Here is a 12,110-nt window from a genome sequence, read left to right on the forward strand (position 1 = left end):
GCCTAGCTGCCCCTGAAAACTACTGTGAGAGGTTTAAGGCACATTTAATACAGGTGAGAGGGATAAATGCACATATTGATGTTTAGTCCCATCTTTCTTAATTTCTCCCGTTCTTTAGTTCGGAGTGATTTTTCCTCCCATCCTTCTCCATCCACAGTCTAACAACTCCACTTACCCACAGGTTTTAAGGCTGCGCTGTGAAACGTTGATTCTCTCGGCGGCGGATCGGCTAATTCTCTTTGGCTGCCCCTGAAGTACCGACTGACGGAAAATAATACTAAATAGCAGTCGTAGTAACTAACCGTAATATCCATAATTTCCACTGTTTTACGTATTTATAAAATAATATACCGTTGTTGGGGCTCCAGCTCCCAAGCGCGGCGGGGGGCGGCGGCCGCGGGCGGGGCGGGGCCGAGGCGCGGGCGCGGCCGTGATTGGCTGGCGGCGCCGTGAGTGGCAGCGGCGGCGCCCCCCGCGGCCCCGGGGCCGCCGGCGCCGCGCAGTGCCCGCACCCCGGGCAGCCGCGCCGCCCGCTCCGCCCGCGCCGCCGCCATGGGCCGCGGGGCCGCCCCGCTCCGCCGCCTGCTGCTCTCCCTGCTCCTGCTGCCTGCCGCGGGGACGGGCGCGCCCGGAGCCTCCTTAACGCTGGGGGAACCGGAGACGGCGGAGGAGCCGATGGAGTACCGCGACCCTTGCAAAGCCGGTAGGGAAGCGGGCTGGCTGCAACTCTGGGAGAAGTTTGGAAGCGCGGCGGCGGCGGCGGACAGGTGTCCCTGCGAGGCGCTCCTCCTCGGTACCCCGGGTCCGCCCGGCCGAACCGTGCCCAGGCTCACCTGGCGGCGGCGGCGGGAGCCCCCCCCCGGGCCGGCCGGGAACGTCCCCGGCATCCCGCTGCCTTCCCGAACACGGCGGGCACCGAGCGAGCTGCCCCCGGCCCGCCGGTGCGGGCGGGCTCTGCGTGCCCCCCGCCCGCGCCCCGCTGCCCGCGTTGCCTGGGGGCTGTAGCCCCGGGTGGGAGGCTGTGCCTGGCTTTTTTTGGTAAATCGCCCCACACTCCCGCACCACTCCCCTCCCACCTGTGCCGCTCCCTCCCGCGCGAGATTCCCCCTCTACAAAGCCAGGGAAATGCCCGGCCGTGCTTTGCGTGTTGGGGTTGGGGGTTCTCCCCCCCCGGCCCCGGGCGTTTTCTGTGCGTTTTCGTTGCCTTTTGGCAGCTGTTCGAACTTGCCCCGAGCTCTGTCCGGCCCGAAGTTGCGGTGCGTGTCCCGGAGCGGCGGCGCTTGGCGGGGCTCCCCGGGCGCCCCGGCGGGAGGGGAGCGGCGCGACCCGCCTCGCACACAGCCCGGCCTCCCGGGGCACCCAGGTACCCCACTGCTGCCTGTGGGCCACTTACCACAGCCTCTCCAGGAAGCCTCCATCCCTCTCCCCGAGTTTTTCGTTCCCTTATCAGACTGCACTCTGCTGGTTCTGAGCTCGTTGCTTTTTATCTATTTGAGTTCGAAAAGAGCTGCTGTCATCCCTAATGTTGCATTCCCTTAATTTAAAGAGAATATGGACCCAGATTTTCTCTTTGGAAAACTAGGAGGTACTCTTGATGTGAGTGTGACTCGTTTCGGTTCCAGCTATTAGAGAATGTTGTAGTCTTGTGGATTGCTTCTCTGCTGAGAAATTGGCAACTGATACCTTGTTAGTTGTGTTACATTTACAGATAATTTTGTGTGAACTCTCGTTTTCTTAATACTGTAGGAGTTGAAAAAAGAAAGGTGTTTCTTTGCGTGTGGTGTTCTTGGTCTCTTGAGTTGGGGCTTTGCCCCCTGAATGTGCTCCTCGCTGTTACTCAGTGTCCCTTGGCGATAGCTTCTCTTGTTATCTGCTCTCTCCTGTCTGCTTTTTCGGTACTTGCAGCCGTATCTGCTCACAGAGACGAGCTCTATCAATGTAATGTCTTTCAGAGCTTCTCTGCCTGGTACAGCAAGTTTAGCTGGCTTTGTATGTAGGCTGAGTGTGGTGGGTTTCCTTCCAAAATTCAGCTCAGTCCTCTCCAGAGAGTATTTTTTGCACAAAACATTCCCTTGATCAGCAAATCATCTGTCATTTGATATATAGTTTGGTGTGTGTGGAGGTTAATTCTTTGTAATGAATATGGAATCCAGCCCAAACATGCTTTAAGGTACTTGTGTCTGCTTCTAAATGGTAATGAATTGATCTCTCTTTCTAGTGAAACTAGTTGTTAGTGGCACAGACATGGTTTGGACTTGGAGAGCTAGAGGTACAGTGCTTCAGCCTTCCCATATGAAAGTGTATCATCCTTGCTTTCTCCTCAAAATTATACCATCATCTCTGTTCCCTGACTTGTCCTTGTGACTGCTGGGTGCTGCTGTCAGATCAAGTACATGGAGGATGAGGAATTCTCTTTTAAGGACCACGCAGAGAACACTGACTTTATTTGACTTCTCTACATCTAACAGGGAACCTGTGGCAGAAAAGGAGAAAAAACCCAAACATTTTCCCAGCCTTCCTTTTGCCTGCCTTCATTGCAGGACCTTCTATTTTTTTCTCCTGTAGTCTCCTCATTTCCCAAGTTTTCTCCCTCTCACTTCTGCATGCACACAGAAAAGACCCTGGACTGCCAAGGACAGCCTCCCTTCGTTTACATCAGCACCTCTTCTTGTGGTGGACAGAAAACCTTTGTGTGTTTTATTCCTGCTAATTCAATTCAGGCAGGATCAATCACAGAAGTTATCTTTATTTTCTGACTTCTCAGTGTTTGCCTTTTATGCTTTTCCAATGTCTTTCCAATAGAAAGGGAGGAGTGAACAAGACCTGTGGAGGTCACACAGGTGATTTCTGTTCCTCCCAGGAGCAGGCTGGTGTTTCTGGCAGTGCTGGCACACAGCTGTCTGTGGTGGGGGCTGCCAGGCAGCCTAGGCCGGCACGGCTCTGGTTCCTGACCTGAGGCTCCAGTACTGCAATTGGAGTTTGCCTTTCTCACTGGTCTGTGCACGTGTGGAGGACAGTACAGTGCCTTCTGCTTTGCTGCAGCCTTCTGCGCTGGTGAGCACCATTACCAGCTTTCTCAAGTTTCAGTCTTGTTTTCTGTAGAAGGAAGGGACTCTGGTCCTTTCAGTGGGTCCTAACTGGCTGTATTTCCAGGCTCTCTGATCCAGTTTCTCTTCATATGGCTGTGTCTCCCCAAGGTGCAGAGTACTTAGAGAACAAGACACTCCTTACATGCTGCGTACCTCTCTCAGTGTACTGAATAGTTCCAATTTTTAAAGTTAGCTCCAAGACAAACCAAACAAGGCTTGAACCACAAGAACCTGTGTTAGACCCTGCCGCGCATTCAAGCTTTCTTCCTGTCCTAGACCACCAGCACCTAGTGGAGCTAGGCAGGTGATTTCTGCTGCAAACACCATCTCAAAGGGTTAGCTGAGCTGAGATTAAGAAGTGATCCATTTCTATTGGTGAAACAAGGTGAAGACGCCATTAACAGAGTTGCCTTTCCAAGAGGGCCTGTCTGGGCTGTGGTCTAATGCCTGTAAGGAAAGTCTATCACACTCTGTTCCTGATGAACTATAGCAGTGACAAGTCTTCTTAACTTCCTTAGGCCCAAGTTCCTCCACTCGTGGGACAGTGTCGGGATCTGTCAAGAAGCGTGACTGGAGAGGGCAGTGGCTGCAGACCTGCTGTGAAATGCTCAGGTGTCTGGTATGTTTTGCAGGGGGAAACAGGTGGTCTGTGGAAACAGAAATGGCACTATGAAACTTGCGCTGATGCTTCCATTGCTGCCATAGGCACAGGCTCCTGTGCACGGTCCTGTGGCTGCACACTGTGTGCAGGCTCTTAGCCCGTTGTGAAGACAAGCTGCTGCTGCTCCTCTTACATGATTTCCAAAGCTGTTAAAACTATGGTGGTGCTTTACTTATTTCTTTTTATTATCTTCTTTTATTTTTTTCTTCTTTCCTGTGGGCCAATAGCCGTGGCCCAGAAGCTGTGATGGATTTAAATCTGGCCTGTTACAACATGAAAGCTTGGCAGTTCCTCACCCCTGCAGCTCATGCCCTGAGGTTGACTGCAGGCTGTTGGTGGTTGTTCTGCTAGACTGGGAATGGAAAGCCTGGCACGTGCTCCTCTCTGTTGCATTAGTGGAGGATGTAATAATCTCTTGCAGCAAGGCAGGAGGGACAGCACAGGGCAGTAACCTCCTAAAGCACTGCAACCACTGAGCTACTGGTATCAACACATGCCCAGTTACCAGGGCACAGATGATGGGCCATAACTCCACTGCTGCTCAGGCTCTTAACTCCACACATCCAGGATTTTCTTTTCCTAATGTGGCTGCTTTCCTGCCTTTTTGTAAGGCAGAAAGAAACAAGGAGCTTCCTGAATGGCTGATCAAGGGGCAGCTGAGGCAGCAGTGCACTGTCAGCTTGAGTTGCCAGGGGAGGTGGCAGTGCTGGCTGGCTCTGTGGGGTGGATTTTGCTGAGTGTTGTAGCAGGTCACTGGAGCTTTTCAAAGGGAATAGTACAAAGGTTCCTGCCCAGAACTGCTCTGTAATAGATGGGAAAATGTTATGAGCCTCACATGTGCTTTGGATGGATCTGCTGCTCTGAGGATCCAGTTAAGGACACCCGGGCCAGTGTACAGGTCTGAGTGAGGCTGTATGACAGGCAGCAGGAGGAACCATGGATGCCTTCTAAACAAAACAAGCATGTCCTTCTGAGGCTCCTCAGACAAACTGGAACCAAAGGAATTAAATAGGCTGTAATTTGTTCTGGTAGTTATTTGGATGCAAGCTTGTACAAACTTTAATTTGAGGTGAAGAGCAGAATCCCTAAGGTTCAAAGTGACCTCTGGGAATAATATCATCCAACTTATGTCAACAAGGGGAGGTGAGAGGCATAAATAGGAGGGAAAGCTGGGGACTGAATAACTTATCCTCTGGATGTGTACAGGCTTGATGATCCTTTGCTTCCAGCTCAAAACTGCCATGAGGCTGTTTTTCACTTGCCAGGTGGGGAGAAAAAGCTGCAGTTTGGTTTCAGCATCTTGACTCCTGGGTACTTTGGCTCCTAACGTGGCACTTCCTGCCTTTTGTGAGCCGGAGGTGCAGTGCAATAGCTCATCTTCCAGGGAGGGGTCCACCGAGGGTGTTCTGTGTTGGAGTCCTGTTTCTCTCTGCTCTGGGCAGTTCATTCTGGTGTGACATGTCCTGACTACAGGCTGACCAAGTCCAGACACGGGCCAACCCACATGTCTGGACTCCCAGGCCAAATGCAGTGTTTCTCTCTGCAGGTGTTTGCATTAGGAGATGGGCAGAGCTGCCCACCAGCCATGTGCTCCTGAGGCACAGCCAAAGGGGACTTGGGCTCCTGCTGCCTCTGTGTGTCTCGAGTGTCTTTCAGGAGGGTTTGTGTTGCTGAGGAGAGCTGGAGCAAGGAGGAGTTGCCAATAGGTACAAGTGAGCCTTGCAGTCAAGCTCAGCTTCTTTCTGTGAGACTTTGATCTCCCCGTGGCTTTTGCTCTGGGCCGATGCTTGCAGTGCTCTGAGCGGGCAGAGGCTGGCCTGGGGAGGCTGCAAAACAGAGCAGGGCTCTGGCAGGGAGATAGCACCTAGAAAGTGAATTAGTCCCCATGGATTTTGTGGAGTTCTCAGGATATGAGCTCAAAAGGGGAAGAACCTGAGGCAAGAGGTGTGAAGGGGCATCAACTGACTAGCAATTCCATATCTCCTGTTTCTTTATCACTAGAAAAGTTATTAGAGAAGCAGTTTGGCAATGATAGATCACATTTTTCCTGCAAGCCAAGGCTCCTTCAAGTGTGGATGCTGCTTGTGCATCACAGGATACTGCTGTGCATCCTTGTTCCTGCTTCATCTGCTGATTTGATCCACTAACTTCCTAATGTCCCGTGTATTTAGAGTTCTCACACGCAGTGCTGTCCTGAGAGCTGTAAATTGTGCTTCATTGTTCTGTTCCTCACAGCTCTTCCTCTGTAAAGGCGCAGTGCCTTTTGTTCTAGAGATCGCACATTTCGTTTGGGCTGTGGTGCAAACATCTGAACTCAGGTGCAGACATTTCTGTGGGCAGCTGAGGAATTTGCTCTTAGGAACTGAAAGCCTCGAGGGGGTAATCAAATGAGAAAGGGGAGACAGCATCTATAAAGTCTGGGTCATTTGAGTGTTGTTTGGGTTTTGAGTGGGATGCAGATGCTGTTTTCCCAGTTGGAAGCATGGATCCATCATGTTAGCAGTGCAACCAGAAAGCTCTTCGCAGGCTGTGCTATAGATCCAGCCTGCTCACTTCTTGACAAGAGCTTTCCTGCAATTATGCAAGTAGTCCTATTTAGTTTGGCAATGCAGGGAGCACTGGCAGAGTGTGTGCCAAAGTGCCCTTTGCTTGGGAATCAGAGAACCCTGTGAAAAAAATCTCATTTCCACCTCACAGATTTTCTTTGCAGCTTTAAAGTCTCTGGGCTTGTATGCAGCTGAGGAGAAGGTACCAGTCCTGTGGTGTGGGGTCTGAGTTGTAGAAGAGAGTGGGAGCCATGGCTTACCCAGGACTGGTGTGGTCACGCTGGTGGTGGCGGTGCTGGCAGCTGAGTCCCGGTCTCCTGACTTTAGAAGGTATATGGCCTTCCAGAAAAGGAAGCTTCCTTCCTTTGCCACCAATGCTAATAGGAGTGCTTTGAGAGAAGAGTCTGGGACGTGACCCAGTCTGTGGAATCTTCAGTGCTGAGCTGATGGAAACTTTTATAGGGGAAGAAGACAGCTCTCACTGGCAATCATTCCCTTTGCATTTTTTCCCTGGTACATTGCAGGAAGGGTTAAATACTCAAGGAGGAAATTGACTCTTTTTGGGTGGTCTGGGAAAGAATGAGAGACCAGACTGTTCAGTCTTTAATTTACCTGCTTTGGGGAGATGACAGCAGTTACAGAACGGAAAACAGGTGGGTGAAATCTACTAGAGTCACTCTTCAGTGATGCAGCTGTTTGCCATTGGGGAGGTGCTTTGCAGCAAGGTAGAGCTGCAGCAGAAGTTTCCTCCTCAAAGGGAAGGTTTAAGGTGACTTTAAATATAATCCTAGCTGAGCACAAGCTAATGGCTCTAGCTTAAAGAAATAATAACCACCAACCCTTTTATTGCACCTGAGATTCCTCAGCAGGAAAGTCAATGGCCTGGGGAATTGGAGAGCAAAACCTTATGATCACTGCCACTTGAGATCTGGGTCTGAAGTCCTTCCAGTGTTTATCTGTTTTCTTGGGATCTGGCTAAATCATGCCTGATCTTTGACACCTCTTGGGGTGTGTTGGATCTGCTCGGCCTGTAGGAAATGTAACGCTCTGTGCTATACCCACACCTTGAGATTTAGCAATGGGCAGGACAGAAGATGGGCAAATTTAGGGCAGAGGCCTTTTTTTTTTTCTCCCCTTAAAAAAGCCTGGTAGGGTGGGGAAGAGGTGCTTGCAGTTGTCATGGACACTTCTCCAGAGCTTCTATTGAACTTCCTATTCTCGGTGCAGTTCACAGGGGTCTGCCCTCGACCATAGCCTACACAGGTGGGATCAAGCTGCTTGTTTTTCAGCTGTTTTGTAGCATAAGATTAGTAGGTCACAGAGTCCTAGAAAAAGGCATTTAGAAATTGTGCTTTAACTCTTCCAGGATTTAAAAGTCCACAAAGCTGAGGATTTTGGTTGGAGGCCCTTTGCATTTGTGTAATTACATTATACCTTTGCAGTTTTGCTTGGAGATTTTAATCTCTTCCTGCTCTAACGTGGAGTGCGCCTTGCTAATGTTAACAAAAGAAGTTGCTGCATTTTCTGGTAACCCACCTCTTTCTTGCTTCTAAAACTGTGCCTGTGGGTGTCTCCCAGGTGAGCTGCCTCTGGCCCAGTCTGGGGAAGAGCCGTGTGGCTGTAGATTCCCACTGCAACCTGCTTAGGCTCATTAGCACACATGAGTCCTGGGGAAACTGACAGCGCCATGTGCCTGATACGCCGATACATTCTAACCTGTTTTCCCTGGTTCTTTAATTTCCTTTTTCCCCCTTGGCCTTTGCTGCAGGGACCTTTGTGCTCTCTGCCTGCTTCCCTCTCTGCTTCGTACAGATTTATTTCAGATGTTCCCCTGTCTCCCTTTTACTGAAGCACTCTCCAAAACCTGCCTGGAGAATTCAGAAGCAGATCCTTCTCTGCTTCCTGCCTCAGGTGTTCTGTGATGCCTTCTCCCTCAGGCTTCTCCTGACATCTCCTCTCCCGTCCTGGCAGGAACTCCCAGAGGTCAGTAGGTTCTCTCCTTGCTCGCCCAAGAGCAGCCCTGTTGTGAACCCACCTGCTGTGCTGCACTTGCTCAGCCAGCTCTGGCAACAGGCTGCTTGCTGTTTGCTGTAATAAATGGGCTGCTCCGCCCAGCTCCCCTTCCCTTTGGGAAACAGCCGGGGAATGTAGGGCTGGCTTCTGTGGCTCACAGTGCAGAGCTGTCTGTGCTGAGGAGGTGACCATGGGACTGGGGGGACACTGACCTGACAGGGCAGTCTCTGTGCTGGTTTGGAGATGGGCAGGCTTGGCAGAAAGGAGGGACCTCTGTCACTGAATGACTCTGTTGTCCTGGATCACAAGTACTGCAGGTATTAAGCTGCAACAAAACCACTTTCAGCTAGTGCTGAAATGTGATTTCAGTACTTAGAAGAGATAGATGACGAAGCAGAAACTGGCTGTTGTTTTGATTCAGCAACTAGGACTTCTGGGTTTGTTTGGTTTTTGTATTTTTTTTCTCCTTTGTTGCAGCTGAGCTTCAAGAAATGCTGATCTCCAGGCGTACTTTGATGTTCCCATTCTAGCACTTCCTGAACAGGAAGGCTCCCTGTCAATAGAAACTGCTTAAATGTGCAGGGAAGCCTTTTATTAAAGAACTCACAATGACTGATTGCCCCTTCTTGGCCAGTTTGTGTCAGCCTAGCTTGCAATGGAGAGAAATCTCCAACTGCATGTTGAGAAGGAAGCCCCCAGGAAATCCCAGCAACTGGTAAATCCTGATTTCTCAAGCCTCTGGTTTGAGGGTAGAAATAGTCAGAGACCCACTGCTGCTACTGGCCCATGAATCAGCTCAGCTTTAGATCTGAATGGAAATTCATGTCCTCTCAAGTAATTTTGTGTTCGTGTAAATGTCAGCACTCAAGTAAAAAACATCTGTTTAATTTTTCTATCCACAAAGCCCAATGCTGTTCACAGAGCAAACAATACCACAATATTATGAGACAGAAATCTAAGTCTGCTGAGTGCTTTATCTCTTCCTGAGAGTTGCTGGTTTTGGGTCCCTCTGCCTCTTTATTGGAAGAGACTGATTGATACAGTACTGGGTGCTGAGAATTGCCTTCCTCCACTTTTCGTGTCCTCGTGAGTGTAGCCAGTCTCACTCTCTCCTCCATCAGTGTGACTCTGAACTCAGCATTGTCTGCAAACAGCATTGCCTAATCAGCAGCGCTTTCATTTGCTCAGAACTTTGGCAAAATTGGCTGGTTTGTTTGGCATTTTGCATGCTGAGTTTCAGGTGGGACCTGCTGGGGGTTGTTCATTTCAAAGAGCAGACTTCGAAAGAGACAGATATAATTACGAACTGTGCCCCTCCTGCCACTCACAGTGGCTGGACCTGGCAGAAGGGCTTGTCCCAGCTCCCGGGACAGACATCTGTGTGAAGGACTGTCCACACTACTGTGTGTGTTGGCAGGATGTGTGTGATGAAGGTATTGGTTCAGTAAGGCATTGGTTTTGCTTTGAAATTCCTCAGATGTAAAAATCCTTAAACTCACTAGACTTGCAAAATCAAAACTCACAGAAATGCCAGTGTTAGGTCTGCTTTGAAGCTTGTGGTATAGTTCCTTGGGCATGAGGGCAGATAATGTGACATGGATTAGGTTTTTACTGATTTGAACAGCTATCCTGTAAAACAAATCTAACCTAAGATTGCATTAAATACGAGTAACAAAGGGGATTTCTGGCTGCGTTATCCCTATCTCTGTTGCAGAAATTGGGTAGTGGGTAGTAAACAAGGCAGCTGCTGCAGGAGAAGCTTGTACAGCTGCATGGCAGAGGTGTTTGAGCTGTATTGGAGTCAAGATGACCCAGACTGAGAAACATCCATTGGTAAATAATTCTTGCAGGCAGACGGGGAACCCAATATAGTGACCTACAAGTTCAGTGGCCTTGAAAAAAGATGGAACTCTTGAATCCCTCACTGAGTACCTTGGACCTAAGTAGATCTATTCCTTGGGTCACTTGTTGTCAGTAGGTCAAACTAGATGTGGGCTAGGGAGTGATAAAGCAGCAAGGGTCTGTGCTTTATTTGTGGGGCCTGCCAGTAGGGCTCCAGAATGCATCTGGCTTCAGTTGTGTTTGATATTCCAGAGGTCTAATTCAGCCTTCTGTTCTCACCAGATCTTGTACCCTGCCATTGCCCAGATGCTTCTTTGTTGTTGGTGGGTTTTTTCTTTGTTTTTATTTTTTCCTGTTCATTTCCAACAAAGGTAAGGAGCAGTACTTTATGTTAAGTGAGTTCTGAGAGGTTTTGGCCATGGGGCCAAGAGCTGTCTACGTGATTTACACGGTGTGATTTCTGGTGCAGTCTGTTTTTCGTGGTTCTATTGCAGTTACATCAGGGACCCACAGACCATTTCGTTTTGACTGTGCTGGTACTGCTCACCCAAGCAGGCAGAGATGCTCTGGCTCTTGGGGCTGACCCTTTGAAGGGGTAGGAGTGGCCTGTCAGGCTGGTTTTGCCCTGGAAGAGGAGTCTGTTTTGTGCTGTGCTGCTGATGGTGGAAGAGTGTTTTGCTTGACACTGGTTTTTGCTTGGTGACACTGAGCTGCAGCTGGTGCCTGTACCAAGCTGCTGATGTGCTGTGCAGTTGGCTGCTGTCTGGATTTAATCTCTAACCTTTGATTGTTCTTGAAAGCATGTTCTAGGGATTTCATTCCCACCCACACTGCTCCTGTGACCCCTTCCATTTCCTGGGTGTCTAAGTACAGAACAGAAAAGATTCATTAACCTGGTAAGTAACCTCTTTTTATGAGGGAAGTGATTTTCCGTCACGCTCTGTTAGATCCTATTGATTTCTGTTTTTCCCCTCGTTGGCCTCTTTTGCCATATATTCTCCTCTTTGTCATGCTTCAGTAGGAAGGTGATACGTGATATGCTGTTTTGGGGGGTGTTTTTTTTGCTGTTTCCTGGGCAAAGGGCTGGGATCTCCTAAGGCCATCACTCAAGTGCCCATGTCTCTGCCTTTTCTTGGAAAGCTTTGTTGTCAAGGCAAACTGCTGGTTGGTAATAGGATGTTGACATGAGGAGTAAAACCTTCTGGCTGCTCTCTTTTGTTTTGATGTTGAAAAGAGCATCTTTTTTTCTCTTTGCCCGTTGTACAGTCCCTCATCTCTTGGCAGAGGTGTGACGCATTTGCCATGGGGTTTGCAAGCATGCATGAAATGGAGACTTCAAACCATCACGTGTGCCTGCATTTTCTGTCCTCCTGGGTCGTGGCAGTGGCTGTATCCCAGCGCTTTTGTGGTGAAATGGAAGGAGCTGCCAGGTTTGGGCTTGTCCTAGAGGCTTGTTGTTTCAGAGACTGGTTGTGGCAAGTGTGCGAGGAAGAGGCACCTCCTTGGATCTGAGTGGGAGGGCTTGGGGGTGTCCCCTGTTTCAGAAGGGTGTCATTCAGCTCAAAATTCCACACTGGAAATGGGGAAAGCATTTGCTTCCCAGCCAGTTCCCTTCCTACTCTGCCCATTAGTGTATTTCTCCCTCTGGACAGCCATCTCTGTGCTATTGCAGGTATTGCGAATATAAAATATCACAAATATTACAATGCTAAATACATGCAGTCTCAGCAAGACACCTTGGTTTTGAGAAGGCTGTTGTTATTTTCTGATGTACTTGATTTTTAGACAGAGCCTTTCTATGATTCAAGGCAGATAGTTCAGTAGCTGGAGAAATAGTTTTCTTTTCAAAAGTACAGTTTCATCTTTTGTGTTAATTCCTCAACTTCTGTGGTTCTTGCTAAATTCCTCTTCTTTATTTATAAGCGTTCTATGCTGGTCCTTTGTGAACTATTGCAATTG

The 12,110-nt window shown here is 49.4% G+C and overlaps 1 protein-coding gene across 1 annotated transcript in view; it reads left to right on the forward strand.

Annotated features, from left to right (window-relative positions):
* Positions 1–552: 552 nt before the first annotated feature.
* Positions 553–12,110, forward strand: part of TLL2 (tolloid like 2) — an 85,322-nt gene continuing 73,764 nt past the window's right edge. Inside the window, exon 1 of the mRNA XM_066191340.1 lies at positions 553–703. Coding sequence (XP_066047437.1) covers positions 553–703 — 151 coding nt within the window. The remainder of the gene's footprint in view (positions 704–12,110) is intronic.

Source organism: Chamaea fasciata, unplaced genomic scaffold (genome assembly GCF_029207755.1).
Source record: "Chamaea fasciata isolate MVZ Bird 193981 ecotype frontalis unplaced genomic scaffold, bChaFas1.0.hap1 SCAF_9, whole genome shotgun sequence".
Taxonomy (NCBI): Eukaryota; Metazoa; Chordata; class Aves; order Passeriformes; family Sylviidae; genus Chamaea; species Chamaea fasciata.